Source organism: Ctenocephalides felis, unplaced genomic scaffold, assembly GCF_003426905.1.
Source record: "Ctenocephalides felis isolate EL2017-DRISC unplaced genomic scaffold, ASM342690v1 CF-g0.4_SCAFFOLD_00845, whole genome shotgun sequence".
Lineage (NCBI taxonomy): Eukaryota > Metazoa > Arthropoda > Insecta > Siphonaptera > Pulicidae > Ctenocephalides > Ctenocephalides felis.
The window spans coordinates 13,406,597-13,429,301 of record NW_020536999.1 but is presented as its reverse complement, the minus strand read 5'-3'; the positions used below and the strand labels follow the sequence as shown (position 1 = coordinate 13,429,301).

Here is a 22,705-nt window from a genome sequence, read left to right as displayed (position 1 = left end):
GTTAACGTGTTCGTTCGTTCGCATATGTGTAATAAATCCACTCGGAATACTTTTAACCACTCATAATTTAATTTATTTTTTATTGATTATTGATTTGAAGTCGAGTTATTTACACATATCGAGAAGTTCACATAACTTGCCTCAAGGCAAAATACCAATACCAACTAGCTTTATTTTCTTTTAACTCTTCTATCATTTTTAAGGCGTGATAGCAACACCTCCATGCGTCGAAGCAGTCCAGGCAGACGACCACCGTCTGCGTCCAGCAGGCCGAGGACGCGCCATCAAAATTCCTGCGAGCGTCTTGCCGCCACAGCGGCGATGATCGCCTGTAACGTATGCCGGACTTGCGGTTCGCGAGCATCCTTACCCGGAGGAGGATCGCCGCAAGGCGAAAAAGCCTGCGAAACACCACGCGATGATATGATGACAGAGGAATTGCAGCAGGAGGAACAGCAGCAACAGGCAGCAATCAGTCACCGCACGGAGAGGTAATTAAAAAAATCAGAGTGGAAAGTGGATATTTATGTGAATGTGGGTAATAATTTCCCGTAGGGTAGTTATAGTAATGGGTCGAAAATCAAAAATGAAAATTTTTGCATACCTTTATGTTTTCAAAGGTTTCTGAATATTTGGCGATTTTAGAAAAAAGTGATGTATGTGTGTGTGTGTGCGGATACAAATTTTCGTCGACGTTTTTGGGAACACCGATCAACCGATTTGAATAATTCCAAAAACATTCGATTACTATTGATAAGGAGACGTGCTGATTAGTTTTTGGCGGAGGCAGGTCTAGCCGTTCCGAAGATACGGGGCAAAAATTGACAAAAATTGTAACTCAGTTTTCAAGAGAACGAAGCATCCGATTTTAATAATTCAAAAAACATTTTACTTGTATTGACAAGATGAATGATTGATTAAATTTTTGGAAAGGCAGGTCCAGCAGTTGTAGAGTCTCAATAAAAATAACTTAAAAAATGACATTTGGCGGTTAAAAAATGTTTATTGAACATATGTACATCAAATTATCAGATATTTTATAGAGATTTTAATTTAAACTTCAAAATCTTGGTACAGAACCCAAAAAAGTTTACACAAAATATGAGTATGTTCGCGCCATATCAAAGTGTGCGATTTATATTGATATAAAACAAAAAAGCAATCAATCAAAACAAAAATCAAGCATTACGATATTTGTTTACACTGAAATTATTGTAAATACAATTATAACTTGTAATTAATGTAAAATAAATATATACGGTTATAATTAAAGTTTTTTACAATTGGTCCTTCAAAATTCAATCAATCAAACATCATTGAAAAACACATTTTGTGTAAACTTTTTTGGGTTCCGTACCAAAATTTTTAATCTTGAAGTTTATTTATACTGTTTAAACAAATGTCCTTGACATTTTCAACAGTATGGAATAACCGATTTACATGATTAAAAAATCATTCGGTTCGTACACGATCGCGAGGCATTTTTGCTTTGATTTAACGCAACGGTTATGCAGTTTTTAAGAGAACGGATTATCCGATTAGATTAATTCACAAAACATTTTGCTTGATTAGACAGTGTGCAAAAAATTTTCAAAAAAAATCAAATTTTTTCAAAAAAAAATCAAAGTTTCAAAAAATTCAAATTTTCGAAATTTTTCATCATTTTTTAAAAAAAACTAAATTTTGAAAATTAAAAAAAAAGATTTTTACGAAAAATTGAGAATATTTCGATAATTTCAAAAAAAAAGATCGAATGATTTCAAAAATTTCCAAATGCTCAAAATATTTAGATAAAACGTTTTATTTAAATTCTAAAAAATTCAAATTTCTAAAAAAATTTCAAAATTTTGAAAGAATTTCTAAATTATCAAAAAAAAAAATTATCAAAAAAATCTAATTTATAAAAAATTGACTCTTATCGCCTAATTTAAAAAGCACTTATAAGTTTATAGTATACACTTATAAGTTTACAATATTTGAAATTATTCAAAACAATTATCACAGGCTAACAAAGGAAATGGTGCAAACGATTTTAATGCTGTTTTTAAGTATATTTGGAGCGCTGATTTCAAAAATGACATTGGTTTTTTTCTATGAGCTTTAGTTTTCAAAATATGATATATAAGGAATGAAACTACAAATTAGTAATACAATTCAGAATGTTATTTTAATGAGATATGCCTATGCCTACTCGTACATACAAACTTACAAGACCCATTCGGCCTTAGTTGGGACATTAGTTGACACTGTGAAAAGTTCTTTTCCATGACGATCTACAATGGACCTGGTTTCGGCAACTTCTTTCCAATTTCAAAACTAGAGCTGATACAAAAAAATGGTTTGTTGAAATCAGCGCAAAAAATACTATAAGAATCAGTTCTAACATTTGATGCACCAAACAAACAAAAAATTGTAGGCCTGTGTTATCGATTGTCTAATTACGGTACGGGAAGTTCCAGCAATTTTCCTTAAGGCACCATACCATACACCACTAGTTTAGGCTTGAAATGCCCTAACATGAGACTTCTAACAATTTCCACAGATCTTACCACCATTCCTGCGTTTCATCTTCACCAACTGCTAAAACACGCAGCGGTGGAACCGGCACGACTTCATATAAAATTGGAATCGACAAAAAAGTTCGATGTGCGAGCGGAAATCAAGGACGGCGTACAAAGACAATCGACCAGCATTCTGGTCATGCCAAAGCTAGGAAGCATTCCGATTACAGATCGTCTAAGAACAGAGAGTATAAGTAACCTAGTACTATTAAAACCCATATTTAAAATATAATGATATTTGAAAAATACTCAATAAACTAAATACAAACTACATTGAAGATATTAATTTGCAGACACGGAGGCGCATCATCTCCTACTAACAAGTCTATAGATTCAGGATCGATTGGAAAACCTGTGGTAGCACCAATTTGCATTGAAGCTAGTACGTATATATTCCATAATATTATATATATACTAGATGACCCGACAGACGTTGTCCTGTACCCACGCCTTCAATTTTTCAACATCCTATACTAATATTTACCGTTTACCTTATTGTTTTTTAAATTACTCTTCACACCAAAATGCATATACATCAGTATGAGCAACGTTAAATGTAGAACTGCTTTAAATAAAATGATGAATCTCAATTCCCACACTATATTGGAAATTGCAGTTTTTTAAACGGTATAACAAATTAAGAAAGAATTAATATATAGTATCCGCGATAAAAGTACTATATTACCTTTGATTTTTCCACCCAAAATAATTGCTCCAATAATGTTGCCTATAATTTTTATAATCTCGTATCGTATTTTAACTGGTTTTTAGTAATTATAATATTTAAATTACATTTTTCTTAGTAGTATTTTAATATACATTATTACCAGGGACGTTCCTGGGTCTTCAGTGCCTGCATGCCATTTTTTTTCTAGCGTCCCTCTCCCTATTTTTTTACTTGTTTTAATAGTTTATTATTAAAATTATTATAATTAATATTTGGTTTTTAAAATATTTTACTCATTTATTTTGGGCATTTTGTGCATTTTATTCCCTTGATCAAATCATAGAAGCAAAAAAAAACTCTAGCCTTTCATTATTAAACATGACCATAACATAACATTGGTACTTCATGTTGGATTATTTCAATTTAATTTTTTATTATTAAAGATATCCAAAATTGCATCTTAAACTTCTCCTAATTGATATCGTAAGTGCCGAATTGTGTGTATTCATCTTTACTTTCCCATTTGTTGATTTAAAGTGAAATTTTTAACGTATTTCAAAAATATTGTGCAAAGATTACTAAAAGGTGCAAAGAAATTATATATTTTTTGAATTATATTGAAAAAAAACTGTATTCAAAGAGTCACATCCGAATCTTATGTTGGCCCCCCCTAACGCGTGCGCTCGTATTTTTACTTAATTTACCTTAAGTGAATTAATTCGTCAAATCCTGTTCGCATGTGTATCATTCAATCTGTCATACATAAACTGTTTCTTATATTATTTTAATTTTTGGCACATCTTAGCTGCTTTTTAGCAATAATAATGTACACATTTCATTTTTCTTATTCGTGATCATGCATTTATTATACATATTCTAATATTGTCTAGACTCATAAGTAAATGAAATTTTTGCCAGATGACAGTTTTCATTTGTTTTCAATGCCAAACAATGTCTCAAATATTTTCCATGACATCTCGTTTTTTGCAATTTTTTCCATTTATTTCTACAATATTACTATATTTTCATAAACACATACATCCTAAAAAAAATCCTTAACAAACTTCAGAAAATTTATCGAAATCCGAATAATCGTTTAGGGAGAGTATATTTACATACATCATTACAGAAGAATTTTATATATAAGATATAAGATATATAATAAATGTAACTTTTATCAAATTATAGCACCAGGAACCCCGATTATCGTCGGGGGTCATCATGGTTGCACACGCCCCTGCTGCAGGCGCACAAAGAGCGTTGATCAATTTGGAAGATTTTATGGTGGTCAACAGGTTAAGCTTTATATATATATATAAACACACATATTTTGGGTATAATAATAAATTAATATTCATCTATATATTTTATACAGGTGGAAAGTGATCAGTTATCTCCATTACCGATGGTTCAACATATCACATTTAACCACATGCAGGTAACTCCAAATTTTAATGAATTTTTTTTAAAAATAATTTAAAAAATACTAGATAATATATTAAAATTGACAGACTAAATTGGCATTATCCGACACATCGGTGACAACTCGTTGCGGTCAAGTTTCTACGGACACCATCATACACGAGAGGCATTGGTCAAATCTGGATATAATTCAAAAGTACTAAGAATATTGCACTATTGTATTAAAATTATCAATAGTTTATTTATTCAATTATTTGCTTAAATTGTTATTTTTTATTAGCCAAAAAGCAAAGCAAGTCGACAACAGACTGAACCAGATGCTTTTAAATGACAAAACGTTTGTCCAGGAAGCGATTCGTAATGCTTCAAGACATAGAAATCATCATCATCACCTGAACGAAGAAGAGAGAAAAAATTACCAAAAATATTACTATGTTGATGAATCGAAACAACAGCAGGAACACTCAAAAAGATCTCACCAGGTATTGATGGAAACAATAAGAAAATATTCTAAGCCAAACAAACTACCCATTTGCATTTTATTATTAATAAATTAATAAAAAGATCCGATTCGTTTATTTAATGTTTTCTCGCGTTTCAAGGCATTCTGAATCGAATGAAACCAAATTTGGATTTTTATAAGCCTATTTTTGGCAATAGATATCATGACCTTATAGATCATACTATAATGTCAGGGCTAGGGTTTGTCGGTTTTTAAAAACCGACTTTTTGATGAAAATTATGAAATTCGAAAACTATTTTTTAGCGGAAAAAATTTTACTGTATAAATGGAAAATGACAAATATACTAGATGAAAGCAAGCGTTTTGATACTTGGAATCATATCGGTTCGATAAAATTTGGAATCATATCAGTCTGTTACAGTTTCTGAGTTAAACGTTCTCCGTTATTTTTTGTCTAATGTATATATTAATTTATATTATTATATCGATATATTAATTTCGAACAATGCGACTTCTTATTGAAGAAGTGAATTGCTTTACTCAAACTTCAAAAAACGAATTTTTAGTCCTTAATTATTAATTAATTAATTAATTAATTAATTAATTAAAATTGTTCGGAAGAATATAAGCTCTAAGAAGAAGAATATAAGTATGTATCAATATATATATCTAATTTTTTTAATTTAATTAAAAGTTAGGTTTTTTATTAAAAAAATGTATTATTTTTATTTATTCGAACCCTTTTCTTTCACTATCATAAAATTATGTATATTCTCATATGTGAAAATGATTCATGAATAACGAATAATTATTTTGAAATTTATTTAAGCCAGATCAACTATTATTTCTTTGTTCTACTAATTAAATTAAAATAAATTTGTTTACTATTCATAAAACTGAACATTAAATAAATTCAGTCAAAAACTGCTTTGAATCACAATAAATTTGTCGATAATTTTGTTTTTGTTATTACGAATACGAGCAAAATTGATTATATCAAAATTTGTGTCAAAAGTTGAAATTTCTTTTGTGATGTGACGACAAAGTATTATAGTCAAAATTTGTGTCAAAAGTTGCATGTGATGAGTCAAACATTATCAATTCATTAAATTTAAAATAATAAGCTACAATTTTAGGACATACGAGATTACAAGCACGTGTCTGAACAATATAATTAATATAATTACAGTTAATTTAAATATGTTTGAAAAAATTATATTCGAAATCGCAATGTTGAGATTTAATTGAAAGCAATAAATTTATTTTTGAAATAAACAGTTGAAAATTTTATCTAAATATCTAAATTTCAATTTTGGTTGATTAAGTCAATTCTTACACATTTCGGGAAGTTCATGCAACTTGCCTTAAGGCTAAGTGCACACATACAACTAGTTTTTTTAATAATGATTTAAGTAAAATATAAGAAGTTTGAAAAATTTGGTGATATTTTTCAACCTTGCAATGTAAATATAGGTAGATTTGTTTACCAAATGATACTTCCATACAACAATGTGCAACCAAAAAAACAATCTATACATAATCAAGTAATTCTTTGATAGCATCATCAGCATCAATACGAGCAACAACAACAACAACAGCAACAGTATGAGCAGATGCAGCAACAACAATATCAGCAGCAACAGCAACAGTACGAGCAGATGCAGCACCATCAACAACAATACCAGCAGCAACAACAATTATATGAACAGCAACAGCAACAACAACAACAATATCAGCAGCAACAATACGAACAGCAGATGCAGCAGCATAAACAAAATCAGCAAATGCAGATGCAGCAAGAGCAATATGCTCAAATGCAGCAGCAGCAAGAACAAACGCTGTCGAAGCAGAGAGATTTTGACAACACAAGACAGTCGTCGTCATATAGACCTACACACAGGTAATGATCAGAAATGTAGGTGAAAATCATTAAAAGTTAAAGATAAACAGTTGATACATAGTAACAATAATATTTATATATTTTGGTGTTTTTCACTAGAGTATTTTTATATATTGGCTCTGAATCTATATAAATTTAATGTGTAAAATCATTTATTTGAAGACATCTCGAAATACTCAACTTGCGATCGACAAATGACTCTGCTCCAGTGGTTATGCGAGATAGTGAAGTGGCATATCAAAATAGATTCAGAAGACCAGGTAATATTTATTGACATAATTTTCATCAATAAATTATATTAATATAAATATAAATATATATATATATATATATATATGTATATTTATTTAATAATGTATGCTTTTATAATAGAATTTCAGCAAGAGGCTGCTAATGTACTACCAGCTTTGCGCCATGAACAAACCCAGCCACCTCCTCAGTCGATTCTTATTCCAACAAGTGATAGGTAAAACACACCACAAATAGATCCTTAAATTTCACCCCATATGAAACACTTTGCATCATTAATATAAACTAGTTGAAAGTGGCATTTAGCCTTAAGGCAAGTTGCACAAACTCCCTTAATGTGTGAGAATTGACTTAATCAATCGAAATTGAAATTCAGACATTTAAATAAAATTTTCAACTGTCTATTTCAAAAATAAGGTTATCGCTTTTAATTAAATCTAAACATTGCGATTTCGGATAGAATTTTCTCAAACACGCATTCAAATTAAATGTAATTATATTGCACAGACACGTGCTTGTATGCCCTAAAACTGTAGCTTATTATGTAAATTTTTATTAAATTGATGTTTGACTCATCACATTACAAAATCAACTTTTGACACAAATTTTGACTATGCTATTTTCTCAAACTTTGATGAATTTTTATCAATAATCTATTTGTCGTTGGGCCGTACACGTTTAGTATATTTTATAAGACCATGATATTGCCAAAAAAAGTTTCATAAAAATCGTCAATTTTTTTTTTCATCAGTTAATTTCAAGAAAACGACTCGGTAGAGTTTTACCTAAAACTAATCAGTATCATTCCCAATCAATATCTTTCGGAAAGTTTTTGATTTTTTAAAATCGTTTCGGAATTGAGAGCTAGAACGTGGACAAAATATTTTTCATTTTTTTGCTATTTACAATAAACATCGAAATACATCGATTAGCTTTTAAATTTTTAAAATCGTTTCAGGCGTTTTTGAACAAACGTTGATGAACGTTCTAATTTTGACAAACGCAAAAAAAAACGATACTAATTTTTGCAAACTTTGACGAATTATTTAAATTAAACGACTTGTCGTAGTGCCTTAATATTTTAGTATGATCTATAAGACTATGGTATCTACCATAAAAAAATCATTAAAATCGTCGAAAAACAATTTTTCAACACTTTATTACAAGAAAACGGCCCGACCGATCTTTACCAAAAACTAATCAGGTCGATTCCCGACTAATATCTTTCAAACGGTTTTTGAAATTTTAAAATCGATTCAGAATTGCGGGCTAAAACGTGGACGACATTTTTTTTTCACTTTTCTGGAATTTACAAAGAAACGGCTTGGCTGATCGTTGCGCAAAATTGACAAACACTAATTCTCGTCGAGATGCATCGATTGGCTTTTAAATTTTTGAAATCGGTGCAGCCGTTTTTGAGAAAACGTCAATTTACGACAAAAAATCGGTTCACACACACATACACACACACACATGCTTTTTCCAAATTTGGTCTCATTCGATTCAGAATGGCTTGAAACGTCAAGAAAACATAAAATTCTCCTTCGGGAAGTAGTAATAAGTACCGACTTTGTCCATGTATATATCCTCAGTAAAGAAGAATACATAAGTTTTATTTATTTTTTTATAAACCTTATAATTTTTTATGACCTTGGTAGAACAAGAAACATGACGCCGGATGATTTGAGCCTCTGTCTACCACCAGATTACCTCAGCAGCGACAACAAGAAGCAAACAAAAATTGAACGTAATAATCATGTGTAGTATTTAAATTTTAACGATTATAATCGAATCACTATGCCTATTTTTATTCAGCTTTAGCAGAAGTGGTCGTCTTCAACGATCCAAAAAGTAGCAGCTATGAGACAACCCAGCAAACGGCACAATTCTCTCAAATAATCAGACAGACTACAAAACCAATCAGCGTCAAAGAACAGCTGATGCAGGCGCAGATGCACACGCAGCAAGTACCTGCGTCGGCACCTGCCCGACCAAAGTTGCCGCTTAAAGACAAAAGGTAATGATAATAGATTCAAAAACACGAATTCGAGGAAACTAATCAGTAACTTGATATTTTACAGATTGTTAGTAGATAGAAACGTTCAGCGTCGTTCGGTTCCGCTGCGCCAAGCGGCTACAACTGCAGCAGCTGCAGCTGTAGCTGCAGATAGAAAAAGGCTGCGTCAGGAGCGACTGAATTTGGAGGAGGAAAAGCGGCAACATCAGCTCTTGTTGCAGCAGACGCTCGGCGAAATGTCCACAAAATTCGATAAGACTTATGATGAGATATCGAATATTGTTAATGATTCGTTGCAGGTACAGTTTGACCAAATATTTTAGTTTTTGCATTTATCCAGGGTAAGGTTGCTTAAATCGTACCACATAAGGTGATAATACTATATTATTTAGTGCGATTAAATTAGAAGAAAATTTTTGGCATAAACTAAATCTTTATTTAAAAAGGCTTAACAATCACTGTTTTTTGCCTAGTCGCCTTAGTCGTACCTCCTACTAAAAACCAAATATAATTCAGTCATGAATCAACTTTTATTTAGTTAGCTTAACAGTTTTATAATATCATACATTTTTGGATAAATACTTTATTTTAGGAGGCGTCCATTAATCACGTAACCGATTTTTTAGGAATTTTTGGACTTAGTTCGAAAAATTATTTTCATCCTTTCAAGCATAATTACTAAAATAACACCTAAGGGGGCGTCCATTAACTACGTGAGACTTTTAAGGGAAGGGGAAGTTTGACAAAAAATCCTAAAAAATCACGCATGTGAGAGAGGGGTCTTAGATCTTCAAAAAAAATTAAAAAGATTCGATTTGGTCGTAAATTCTAAAATTAAAAAAAAAATACGTAACTGAAAATACACGTGATATTCGATGGAAGAGGGGAGATAATTTTAAATATCACGACAAACCACCAAGGGAGAGGGGGGTGTCCAAAAATCCCTACGAAATCGATCACGTGATTAATAAAATAATTGATAAAGTATTTACCAAAAAGGTAATGTATTTTACTATAAAATTGTTAAGTCACTGTGCGCTAACTGTTCATGAGAAGTCTTATTACACCTTTATAATTCTAATCATTTATCATTAATTATGATTCTAATTCCTAATGTCTTAGTGAAATATTAAATATAATTTTTTTTTTCAAGACATTACTGCAGAAGGATTCAAAAGGAAATTTCTGCCAAGGAGAAGATATTTCTAGCACCAAACAACTCATTTCAAAAATTAAAGAACAACAAAGGTAAAACTAAATTCGGAATCTATAAGACGAATTTCTGTTTTAATACACCATAGTAATAAAAATTAAATCAGACTGATTAAACAGTTTTGATGCATTTTTACAGGGCTTTAGAAAAAATGAAGGCGCAGCAAAATCAAGTAACACGCGATTCTGTGCAAATGGAACCAGCATTACCACAACAGGTTAATAATAATTCTTTTTTTTGTGTTTTATGGCTATATAATAAAAGCCAAAAAATGAAAAATATTGTAAAGAAATGTGGAAGAAAAATGTAGTTCTTACTTTTATTTCTCCAAATATTAAAAGCAATTGTTTTTGATACCCGACTGCATCTCTTTGGAGGAATGAACGTGGAGAAATAAAAGTGATATATGATTGATCATATATTAGATAATGTATTCTCTATCAAAATAAAATCATGTATTATGTTTTTGATTTTAACAGCCTCCACAGTTGCTTTATCACGTTACGACCCAGCATCAAAATCCATACGCAGAAAATCATAACAAATTTTTGCAGCAAAAACAGCAGATGTCACAGAATGCACAAGAACTAAACACGCATTCATACAGGTAAATTAGTATTTATTAATAAAAAAAAATAATTATAAATAGCTATTAGTTTGTACAACTTTTGTAGACGAGAGAATGCTGCAATTGGGGTTCAACAACCACATGTGGAGCAACAATCTGCTGCAAATCACAAGTCGCCCCCAGTTACAATGAGGAAGTTACAAACCACTTTCGGACATCAACAGGTATAGTATTAAATGGATTTACAAATTTTTCCAAAGCATATATAAACTTGTTTTGAAACCAACATTGATGCAATTCCATGCATTTTAGTTATTTTTTTTCAAAAAGCATAGATGTCTATGAAATAACTTATGATGCAATTGCATACAGAGTCTAATAAACTTCCTGCCGGTTTTATTATACAAATACAAATAATTTTGTTATTTACCTCTATTTTTGCAGCTAAGAAATTATGACCAAGCTCCCGAAAAAGATCCAGTTTCGACCATCAAGGGTTCTTTTGCAGCTCCTCCAATGCAGCAAACACCATTAGAGAATCGCAGCAGTTTTGAAACTGAAGAAGGTCGCAGACCACCTCTGGCCAGGTCACCATTTGCTAAACGAAATCAATACAGGTGATAAATACATTATGGACATCAATTACTGGACCCTATCAATTTTATACTGTAGGTCCATTGTTGAAATCACAATAACACAAAATTTCTTTTAGAACACGATAAATAAATAAATTTTGACCTCACCTTCAAACTAGAAAGTTCTTTGACAAAGGGGCAATTCTGCCGTAACAGAGCTCATAAAATAGCGTTGTCATGGCAACCGAAATATTCTCAAATTTTTGTAAGAAATCGATTTATTTTTAAAATTTTTCAAAATTTAGTTTTTTTTTTAAATGATGAAAAACTTCGAAAATTTATATTTTTTGAAACTTTGAATTTGTATGAAAATTTTGATTTTTTTTGAAAATTGTCAAAATTACTAAATTTTCTGTATACCGTCTACGCAAGCAAAGTGTTTTTTGAATTAATCTAATCGGATGAACCGTTCTCTCAAAAATTAATAGTTTTCACACCCTTTGCGCTCCATACTACCGAAATGACAAAATTGCCTTTTGCATAAACGCCTCACGATCGTGTACGAACCGAATGATTTTTCAATCATACAAATCGGTTATTCCATATTGTCGAAAATGTTGAGGACATTTGTTTCAACCATATACGTGAATTTTAAAATTAAAAATCTTGGTACGAAACCCAAAAAAAATTACACAAAATGTGTGCACATTATTAAAATCACTATAAAATATCTGATAATTTGATGTACATGTGTCCAATAAACATTTTGGACCGCCAAATGACATTTTTTTAACTTTTTGAGAGTCCATAACCGCTGGACCTGCCTCCCCAAAAATTTCATCAGTTCTTTATCTTGTCAATACAAAAAAAATGTTTTTTGAATTATTGAAATCGAACTCTCCGTTCTTTTAAAAACTGTGTTACGGTTTTTGGCACCTTAGACCTTCCTTCGCCAAAAACTAATCAGCACGTCTCCTTATCAATACGAATCGAATGTTTTTTGAATAAGTCAAATCGGTTGATCGGTGTTCCTAAAATCGTCAACGAAAATTTGTATCCGCACACACACACACGCATACACACACATACATCAATTTTTGTTAAGGTATGCCAAAATGTTCAGAAACCTTTGAAACGTAAAGATATATAAACATTTTCATTTTCGATTTTGTTGCAACTACTATAACTTACCCTACGGGAAGTTAATTATTATTTTGTTTATCTAGATATGATTCCCAGATAATGGGTACGATATCTCAAGATGGTGCTTACGAGCAACCAGAAGATATTGAAAGGTAAGAAATACTTGCATTAACATAGGTTAAAGTTAACTTTAAGATTTAACGTTAAGATCACTGCATTGTCTTTTGTAAGTACATGTAAGAAATGTAAGTAATCAATCACCATTATTTTTATGTATAGATTCGTGCGAGAGATAGGTTACGATGGAATGTCAGATGCGTCCTCCTTGAGTCAAACCACCATTACAAAAGACGATCAGTCTAGCTTGATGGAACAACAAGTTTTCCCCAATTCGGAAGTTGGAGCAGCCGGGCTGCAGCAGGGACATGCACATATTTTTCGAAGTGGAGATGATCAGGAAATTCAAAATGATGAAGCACGAAGGTCCTTACCTAACATGTGGTTACTTCACTAAAAGACTGCGTTCTAACTTGGCATTTATTAACTTCCCGAAGGAGAAGTTTATGTTTTCGTCAGAAAATCTGATTTGCTAATTTTATGTTTTCTCGATGTTTCAAACCATTCTGAATCGAATGAGACCAAATTTGGAAAAAGTATGTGTGTATGTGAACAGATTTCTTGCCGTAAATCAGCGTTTTCTCAAAATCGGCTGGACCGATTTCAAACATTTAAAAGCCATTCGATGTATCTCGATAAGCACTAGCGTTTTTCAGTTTTGTGCGATGATCAGCTGAACCGTTTCTTTGTGAATCGCAGAAAAGTGAAAAATGTTTTGTCCACGTTTTATCCCGCAATTCTGAATCGATTTTGAAAATTCAAAAACCGTTCAAAAATTATATAAGTTGGGAATCGTGCTGATTAGTTTTTGGTAAAAATCGGCCGGACCGTTTTCTTGTAATAAAGTGTTGAAGATTTTTTTTCGAGACGGTATATACTATAGTCTTTCAGATCATACTAAAATATTACGGCTCTACGACAAGCCATTTAATTTTTAAAATTCGTCAAAGTTTGCAAAAACTAGTATCGTTTTTTTGGCATTTGTCAAAATTAGACCTCACATCGATGTTTTCTCAAAAACGCCTGAACCGATTTCAAAATTTTAAAAGCCAATCAATGTATCTCAATGAGGTCTATCGTTTGCCAGTTTTGTGCGACGATCTGCCGAACCGTTTCTTTGTAATTTGCGAAAAAGTGTTGAACTTTTCGTCTACAATTAAGCTCATACTACCGAATCGTTTTTAAAAAATAAAAAACTGTTCAAAAAATATTAGTTGATAATGATACTGATTAGTTTTAGGTGAAAATCTACCGAGCCGTTTTCTCGTAATTAACTGTTGAAAAAAAAATGTAAGCCGATTTTTATGGAACTTTTTTTGGCGATATATATCATGATCTTATAGAACTTCGAAAAGTTCATGCAACTTGCCTCAAGACAAAATACCAATACCAACTAGTTTAATTTACATTTCCAGACGTGAAATAGACCGCTGGATGAACGCAAACGACTTTGCAAGACCAGTTCCTCGTCCAATTATCAATAGAAATAACACTTGGACATCTGATGATTGCTCCAGCAGTCCAGGAGGACCCTTGGCAAATCTGGATGAAAATTGTCCAGAATTCGACGACTGCACGAGCGCCAGTTATGTAACAGACACTGCAGACGATTGCAGTCAATGTCTGATGGAGGAGTATCTCATGCGAAAGCCAGATTGCGATTTTTGAAGAAATAATAATAACAGATCGAAAAGATGATTAACACCTTAGCAAAAAATCCATTCAATATAACTGCAACAGATGCTTGATTTAAAAAAGATTAGAAACTAAAGGAAACAAAGTGGCAGTGAATATATAAAAAAAATGATTTTTTTTAAATGCTCGTGCCAGGTTTTTATTGATAAGAAATAACAAATCTTCAGCAGCTAAACAAAATAAAAAAAAATAATCAAGCTGGGTCTTACGCTATGTTTAAATTAAAATATATACCAAAAAAACTCTGTAATGTGACGTGTAATGTTTAATTATGTACAATTTTAAAACTAAATCAATATAATTTATTTTAAAAATATTTAATGGAAAGTGTTAATTTTATGGAAAGTATCATTATACTTTAGATATCTTAAGCACCATCCTCTTAATGTATAACTATTTTTTTACATTTAATTACAACTATTACTCATAATTTATTAATTTACTCCCTTAGTCATAATCCTTTTCTCGAAATCGTCGACGAATATTTGTATCCGCACACACACACACACATACATCCATTTTTTCTAAGGTATGCCAAAATGTTCAGAAACCTCTGAATCGTAAAGATATATAAAAATTTGCATTTTCGATTTTTTGCGATTACTATAACTTACCCCAAAAGAAGTTAAAAATTTTATATATCTTTACGTTTCAAAGATTTCTGAACATTTTGGCATACCTTAAAAAAAATGATGTGTGTGTATGTGTACGAGGTCTGTTCAAAAAGTTTTCGTAATTTTCGTTTTTTCAAAAAAATATTTATTTATTCGTCTACATTAATGTGGTCCCCTTCAAAGTAGTCCCCCCCAGATATAATACACTTATGCCAGCGTTTTTTCCAATTTTCGAAGCACCCTTGATATTCACTTTTTGATATGTCCTTGAGCACTCTCAGCGATTTTCTTCAATCGAGGAAAACCGCCGTCCTTTCATGGGTCTCTTCAACTTTGGGAATAGGAAAAAGTCACACGGAGCCATATCTGGTGAATTTTTGCACTTTGCAACACTTTATTTCATTTTTTACGCAAAATTTAATACAAATTCTTTGACTTTTTCAATTCTTCCATTGTAAAAATCGCCGAGCTCAGAAAAACACGTCGAACCTTAGCGACTACCACAGACAAAGTAAACAGTGAATATAGCTGAAAATTTCATCATACTTTAGGGGCATGTATACCAACACAATAAAAAAAAATTTTTGACAATCAGACACTCCAGGCCCGCGAAATTTAATTATTAGTAATTCCGGGTACTTTTTGAACAGACCATGTATATATGGATACAATTTTTAACTTCTCGTAGGGTAAGTTATAGTAATCGCAAAAAAATCGAAAATTAAATTTTTTATATCTTTACGTTTCAGAGGTTTCTGAATATTTTGGCAAATTTTAGAAAAAATGTTTGCATGTGTATATGTGTGTGTGTGTGTGGATACAAATTTGCGTCGACGATTTCGGGAACATCGATCAACCGATTTGTATAATTCGAAACACATTCGATTCCTACTGATAAGGAGGCGTGCTAATTAGTTTTTGGCAAAGACAGGTCTAGCTGTTCCGAAGATACGGGGCAAAAAGTACCAAAAACGGTAACTCAGTTTTTAAGAGAACGGGGCGTCCGATTTTAGTAATTCAAAAAACATTTTACTTGTATTGATAAGATGAAGAACTGATTAAAATTTTGGGTGGAAGGCAGGTCCAGCGGTTATGGACTCTCAATAAAAATAAGTTTGAAAAAGGCGGTCAAAATTTTTATGTACATATGTCTGGTACATCAAATTATCGGATATTTTATAGAGATTTCAATAATGTGTACACATTTTGTGTAAATTTTTTGGGTTCCGTACAAAGATTTTCAATTACGCTACGGGAAGTTTCTGCAACTTGCCTAAAGACACGATGCCTTTCACCCCTAGTTATAACAATTGTTACTAATATAAAAAACAATTTATAATAAAGCAATATAATATTCAATATACTTACTTGAAATAAATTATAACCAAAATCGTAAAAAAAGTTACACTGAATTTATATAAAAAATATTGATGTTCAATTTGACGTTTAACTTAACTGAAGTAACTGCCATGATGGAATTCGATGATTAACTAAAAGGGTCAATAGGTTATCTATATTAGTTATTTTAAATATTTTTGGTCAAATTTCTGATCCCTTGTCATAATTTTACTAGTTTTACTTTAATAGTTCTTGTTAGTTTATTGATTAGTGATACTTATAATCAATAAAGAATAATTAGCCCCCAAAAAAATATATTATTTTGAGGTTAGGGTTAGAACACAGTTTTTAAACAGAAAGCTCATCCACAAATTTATAAAATGACACCGAAGATTAAGGTATATTATAATAAGTATTTATAATTTTATATTCTAGTTTATTTATTTATTTCAATTATTTAAAATTAACACTAATAAGTTTTTGTAAAAAAGACACCTTCGGTTGTCATTTTTTTTTTCTTTATTTGAATTTTGCCTAGTATAAGAGATTTTTTTTTTAATTTCAATAATTATTACAACTGTTAAATTATTAACATCTAGTATTATTGATAAATAATAACATAAATTTAAATAAATAAAAGTGCAAAGGATAAAATTTACATGAAAATAATATCCGTAATATGATTAGTATAAGAGATGGTCCAAAATATCTATTCAAAGTATTAATATACATTATATATATATATATATACATATATATATATATATATATATATATATATATTTCTTCATATGATATGATCATTAGAACATTTCATATCACTTATTCTATAATTCAATCATACGTATATTCATTTTTACATTCATATTTTGGTCTAGTTTATTTATCTAGATTTTTTTATAATATTCTTTTAACTTAATTTTAAATTTATTCTTTGGTCATCTTTATCTCTTTCGGAAGCCCATTGAATAATTTCATAGCACTCCATATAGTGTTTTACCTGTTTTTATTTGTTCTTGTTTGTTTTAGATGAAAATTTTGCTGTTGTCTTATATTGTGCTTATGCATTTCCTTATTTATAGTTATCGATATGCATGTTTTAATTTTGTTATGCTTAATCTTATGTATTAATTTGCACTTTTCTATTTTTATAATTTTATTTATGGTAGGTAAAATAAAAACTTATATCACATTTTGAACATACAAGAGCCAAAAAACAGTAATGTATCAATGAAAAAAGTTTACATATCCTGCTTCCTGTGACATTTATATTTTCCCTTACTAGGTGGGAATAATTGGAGGCTCCGGCTTGGACAATCCTGACATTTTAGAAAACCGAGAAGAATTCACAGTAGATACTCCATACGGAGCTCCTTCTGATGTCCTAATAAAAGGCACCATAAAAAACGTCCCTTGTGTGTTACTTGCACGCCATGGTAGAAACCACAGCATCATGCCGACTAATATTAACTACCAAGCCAATATCTGGGCACTCCACCATGCCGGCTGCACACACATCATAGTATCAACAGCCACTGGATCTCTGCAAGAAAATTATAAGCCCGGCGACTTAGTAATCTTAGATGATTTTATAGATCGTACCACCAAAAGAGCTAGTACATTTTATGATGGAGGATATAAATCTCCTGTAGGAGTATGTCATTTGCCGATGTACCCAGCTTTTTGTTCAAAATCCAGAAATGTTCTGATAGAAACTGCAAAGTCTTTGAATATAAACCATCATGAAACTGGTACGGTTGTTACTATTGAAGGTCCTAGATTTTCTTCAAGAGCTGAAAGTAGAATGTTCAGGCAGTGGGGGGCTCATGTGATTAACATGACTACTGTACCTGAGGTAATAATAAGTAATAAATGTAATACATATATATATATATATATATATATATATATATATATATATTATATAATATTAAATTAATTCATTTTACTTAGGTGGTGTTAGCAAAGGAGTTGGGTTTATCATATGCGGCTGTAGCTCTGGTAACCGATTATGATTGCTGGAGGGATTCTGGAGAATGTGTCTGTGTTGCAGATGTCCTGGCGATGTTTAAGAAGAATGTTAAAGTTATTGCAGATTTAATTGTAAATTCAATACCGAACTTAGCTGCTCAAGATTGGACTTCAACACTGGAAAGTTTAAAGGTAAGTTATATATATATATATATATATATATATATATATATATATATATATATATATATAACTTACCCTTTTTTTAAATTTATTTATTTCATTCATTATTGCAGACAACAGCAAGCAGTAGTGTTATGCTGCCCAGTTGATTATTTCTTTCGGGTATAAATTTAACTTTAGAATTATGTAGTGATTCTTTTGCCTATACAATACTTTAATAATATCAAATTTTGTTTATTTTAAGAATAGTTAAAATACATCTAATGAAATAAATTTGATTATTATATACTCACTGTTTTACAATTTGAAAGTCCTTTGAATTGAATTGAATTTGAATTTGAATCATCATCCTCCTTTTCAATACTGTTCAAATTTTGAATTGAATTTGAATTTGAATCATCATCCTCCTTTTCAATACTGTTCAAATTTTGTTAACAGAAAATCCTATCCATCAACTCATTCTTTAAATTCTAATTTTTATGGAAGTCTTTGCAAATTTGAAATTTTTGAAGAAAATTGACTTTTTTAAAGACTTTGGGAAGTTAAACGGAAACAAACAAATTCATGCGACTTTGAGTGGAATGTTTTTATTTACATGTTTCAAATAATACACACTACATAATATGGGTTTTTGTATTGTTAATCATTATCCTATTATTGTGTATCATATGTATTATTATCATTTTGAACAACAAACTTGCAACAAATTATAATAAACTAGAATACATCAAGATATACAACAATATATCGAAAAGACATTTTTCTACACAGGGAAGTAAAATTTCAAGGGGACATGTAGGGTCGGTTTGAAGACTTAAATAAAATTTACAATATTTAACCTATATTTATATATATGTTCAATAGTTAACAATTTTTCAATAATTTACACATAAATCAGCCAGCCTGAATAAAATATAATACCATTGTACTTTAGTTTTAGTAAAATTACAGCTTATAAGTGATGGTCTCTTGTAAAATTAATTTAAAACAACACAAAAAATGTGCGATAAAATCAAAAACAGGATTTACTATGTAAAATTTATATACTACCGAGAAGGCACATTGATATTAAAACAATGAACATAAAATCAAGTGCCTTGAAAAATACACAATCAGAGACATCACTTATAAAATACTTGAACGGTTCAACCGTACTTATAAAAAAATGCAAGTGATTCGGTAAATTTTGATTATACAGATAAAATATGATTTAATAATACTTGATTAAAATTTTTTTACATTTAACATATCTGAGTACGGATTCATTCGATCAGCTTCATCATCATATACATATATATGTTTTTTGTGTGTGATTTAATAATTGGCTTAAATTTTACATCTTGTTTGTTTTAAACTTTGTTGTCAACCATATCGACGTTCAGTTTATAGTAGACATATGGATAGTAATCAGCTTGGCCAAAACCCAGACCAGGAATATCAACGTTCTGAATTTTAAACAATGCATTTAAATATTTAATATTCTAAAAATGATCTAATAATGATAAGAAAAAAATCGTACCTCAGAAGCACCGGAGCTTTGTAGAGCACTGCTGTCCAAGTGTCCGTACAATTGATTGAGCACATCTCGTAATCTCTTGATGCTCTTCTTATTTGGGTGCAAGATTATCGCTTGGAAATTTACAGGCAAGCCGTATCTAAGAAAAAGAAACTAGTTGAAAGTGCCATTTAGCCTTAAGGCAATTTGCATGAACTTCCCGAAATGTGTAAGAATTGACTTGAATTGGAATTGAAATTTAGATATTTAGATAAAATTTTCAACTGTTTAGTTCAAAAATAAAGTTATCGCTTCAATTTAAATCTAAACATTTCAATTTCGAATAGAATTTGCTCAAACACATTTAATTTATCTTGTTTTGAATAATAATCTACATATATATAAAAATAAGTCGGGTTTTCCTTCCTGATGGTTTAACTCCAGAAGTCACGAACCGATTTCGACAATTTTGTATTCGTTGAAAAGGTCTCGGGCTCCGCAAGGTTTATAGCTTAAGAAATTAATGGTGCAAGGCATCGTGCCTTAATGCAAATTGCTGGAACTTCACGCACCGTAATTAAAAATTCGAGTAATGACATTAGTGAGAATTATCAGAATTATGTTTGGTTAAGTCAACGAGCAATTCTTGCCGCAAAGAATAATTATGTAGACACAATGAATTTCACCATTCAATCAAAAATTGCTGGCGATTTGGTGACATACCGATGATTCCGACTGGTCTTCCGTTTGACTTCAAACGATTGCAATTTCCAGTTCGCCTTGCGTTCGCAATGACAATTAACAAGTCACAAGGTCAATCGCTTAGTGTTTGCGGGATAAAATTCAAATAGATTATTTAGAAGATCATTGTTTTTCATATGGGCAGTTATACGTTGCCTGTTCACGAGTTGGGCAACCATCCGCTTTGTTAACGTCAGACCAAAAACAAAAAATATGGTTTACCAAAGAGCATTTCAATGAAACGGATAATTTGCGGATTCACTTTCATTTACTTAGAGAAGTTCAACTAAACACTTCATTTTTGTAATCGAAATAAATTCATTACTGTTCTGCAATAAAATCAATTTTTTCCTTTTCAAATATAAAACAAACAAAAATTTTCTTCATCTTTTCACGAAACCATCTGGTGGCGAAACGGAGTTCGTCGGGTTTGCTAGTGAGTTTATAAAAAAAATTTAGAATCATCTTTTACTATTTATTTTACCTGAGTACTGACTCAACAAAAACTCGTAGCGCCTTAACATGGATCCATGCACAGAAGCATTCGCTGAAGTTCACCTTCAGCCATCTAACCAATGGACCCTGGATAAAGAAACACAAAACAATCGATTATTACCAATTCAGAATTTTGCAGTAATTCATATTATGAATTCTTACAAATTGCTTCTTCTTGTCAGTGACAAGTTTGGTGATTTCGTTCTTGCCAGCCGCCAATTCCTCCTCATTGTATGAGAAATCGCGGACGATGAATTTCTTCTCGCGAGCGTGGAGTTTGAACTCGTCTACGACTTTCTTGAATAACGAAACTGTGAAAGACCTACAGGGGAGAAAGGATATATGTAATTATAAAGGATATATGAAATTACAAAGGACATAAAAAATGAGTTGATGTAAACTAGATGATGATGGTGACTAGATGATTACCGTAATCTTGATCTTGTGAGACGAGCTGTGTAGAGCGCGGTACGATCATGTCGGTCAGTTTTTCGTAGTGCAGGTTCCAATCATTGAAAGAGGCCCTGAAAGTAACAAATGAAAAATTGATCATTCATTCAGGTGACAAGGACTCGAAACTAGTGGTGCATGACATCGTGCCTTAAGGCAAATTGCTGGTACTACCCGTACCTTAATTAAACATTGGAAGAATGAGAATAATCAATCAATTAAAATTATTCAATAATTAATAACTATTGTGTTATATTTTTAAATAGGTTATTTATTATAAATTCTGTAAATTTAAAAGTGTTCATTAAATTGGGCGACTAGCATATTCTACAAACAAGTAATGTTTAGAAGAAAATTGTTCGTTGTTTTTAATTTGATTTTTTGGTAATTTAGATTTTTTTTCAAATTTTGAAAAATATTTAATATATTAGTTTGATGTTTTTCGGAATTTTTAAAAATTCCGATTTTTTTAAATTTTTAGAAAATTTATAAATTTTTGAAAACATTTTAGTTTTTGAAAATTTCGTAATATTTTAAATTAGTTTTTTTAAAATTTCACTATCTTTTTCGTCAAAATTTCGAAAATTTGATTTTTTCTTGTAAATTATGACAAATTTCGAAAATTTGAATTTTTTCTTGTAAATCATGCAAAATTTCGAAAATTTGAATTTTTTCTTGTAAAACATGCAAAATTTAGAAAATTTGAATTTTTTCTTTAAATCATGCAAAATTTCGAAAATTTGAATTTCTTCTTGTAAAACATGCAGAATTTCGAAAGTTTGAATTTTTTCTTGTAAATCATGCAAAATTTCGAAAATTTGAATTTTT

At 30.8% G+C, this 22,705-nt stretch overlaps 3 protein-coding genes across 3 annotated transcripts in view; 2 read left to right on the top strand and 1 right to left on the bottom strand.

Moving 5' to 3' along the window:
• LOC113378189 overlaps positions 1-14,563 on the top strand; it is a 27,734-nt gene extending 13,171 nt beyond the window's left edge. Inside the window, exons 8-28 of the mRNA XM_026618723.1 lie at positions 204-491; positions 2,543-2,749; positions 2,855-2,943; positions 4,417-4,523; positions 4,604-4,666; positions 4,740-4,846; positions 4,931-5,132; positions 6,673-7,013; positions 7,176-7,273; positions 7,386-7,479; positions 8,921-9,009; positions 9,078-9,279; positions 9,344-9,578; positions 10,433-10,527; positions 10,631-10,709; positions 10,972-11,099; positions 11,167-11,284; positions 11,505-11,677; positions 12,862-12,930; positions 13,058-13,261; positions 14,311-14,563. Coding sequence (XP_026474508.1) covers positions 204-491; positions 2,543-2,749; positions 2,855-2,943; positions 4,417-4,523; positions 4,604-4,666; positions 4,740-4,846; positions 4,931-5,132; positions 6,673-7,013; positions 7,176-7,273; positions 7,386-7,479; positions 8,921-9,009; positions 9,078-9,279; positions 9,344-9,578; positions 10,433-10,527; positions 10,631-10,709; positions 10,972-11,099; positions 11,167-11,284; positions 11,505-11,677; positions 12,862-12,930; positions 13,058-13,261; positions 14,311-14,563 — 3,241 coding nt within the window. The remainder of the gene's footprint in view (positions 1-203; positions 492-2,542; positions 2,750-2,854; positions 2,944-4,416; positions 4,524-4,603; positions 4,667-4,739; positions 4,847-4,930; positions 5,133-6,672; positions 7,014-7,175; positions 7,274-7,385; positions 7,480-8,920; positions 9,010-9,077; positions 9,280-9,343; positions 9,579-10,432; positions 10,528-10,630; positions 10,710-10,971; positions 11,100-11,166; positions 11,285-11,504; positions 11,678-12,861; positions 12,931-13,057; positions 13,262-14,310) is intronic.
• A 2,249-nt stretch (positions 14,564-16,812) lies between these two features.
• LOC113363345 (S-methyl-5'-thioadenosine phosphorylase-like) lies at positions 16,813-18,950 on the top strand. The gene is made up of 4 exons (XM_026605837.1): positions 16,813-16,940; positions 17,828-18,397; positions 18,496-18,705; positions 18,810-18,950. The coding sequence occupies exons 1-4, from the start codon at positions 16,923-16,925 to the stop codon at positions 18,843-18,845; spliced, it is 834 nt and encodes a 277-aa protein (XP_026461622.1). The 5' UTR covers positions 16,813-16,922; the 3' UTR covers positions 18,846-18,950.
• Positions 18,951-19,272: 322 nt separating this feature from the next.
• On the bottom strand, positions 19,273-21,980 carry LOC113378180 (V-type proton ATPase subunit C-like). Its single transcript, XM_026618713.1, has 5 exons — positions 21,854-21,980; positions 21,590-21,747; positions 21,417-21,514; positions 20,216-20,351; positions 19,273-20,141 (listed from the first exon to the last, which is right to left on the bottom strand). The coding sequence occupies exons 1-5, from the start codon at positions 21,978-21,980 to the stop codon at positions 20,046-20,048; spliced, it is 615 nt and encodes a 204-aa protein (XP_026474498.1). The 3' UTR covers positions 19,273-20,045.
• Positions 21,981-22,705: the final 725 nt, after the last annotated feature.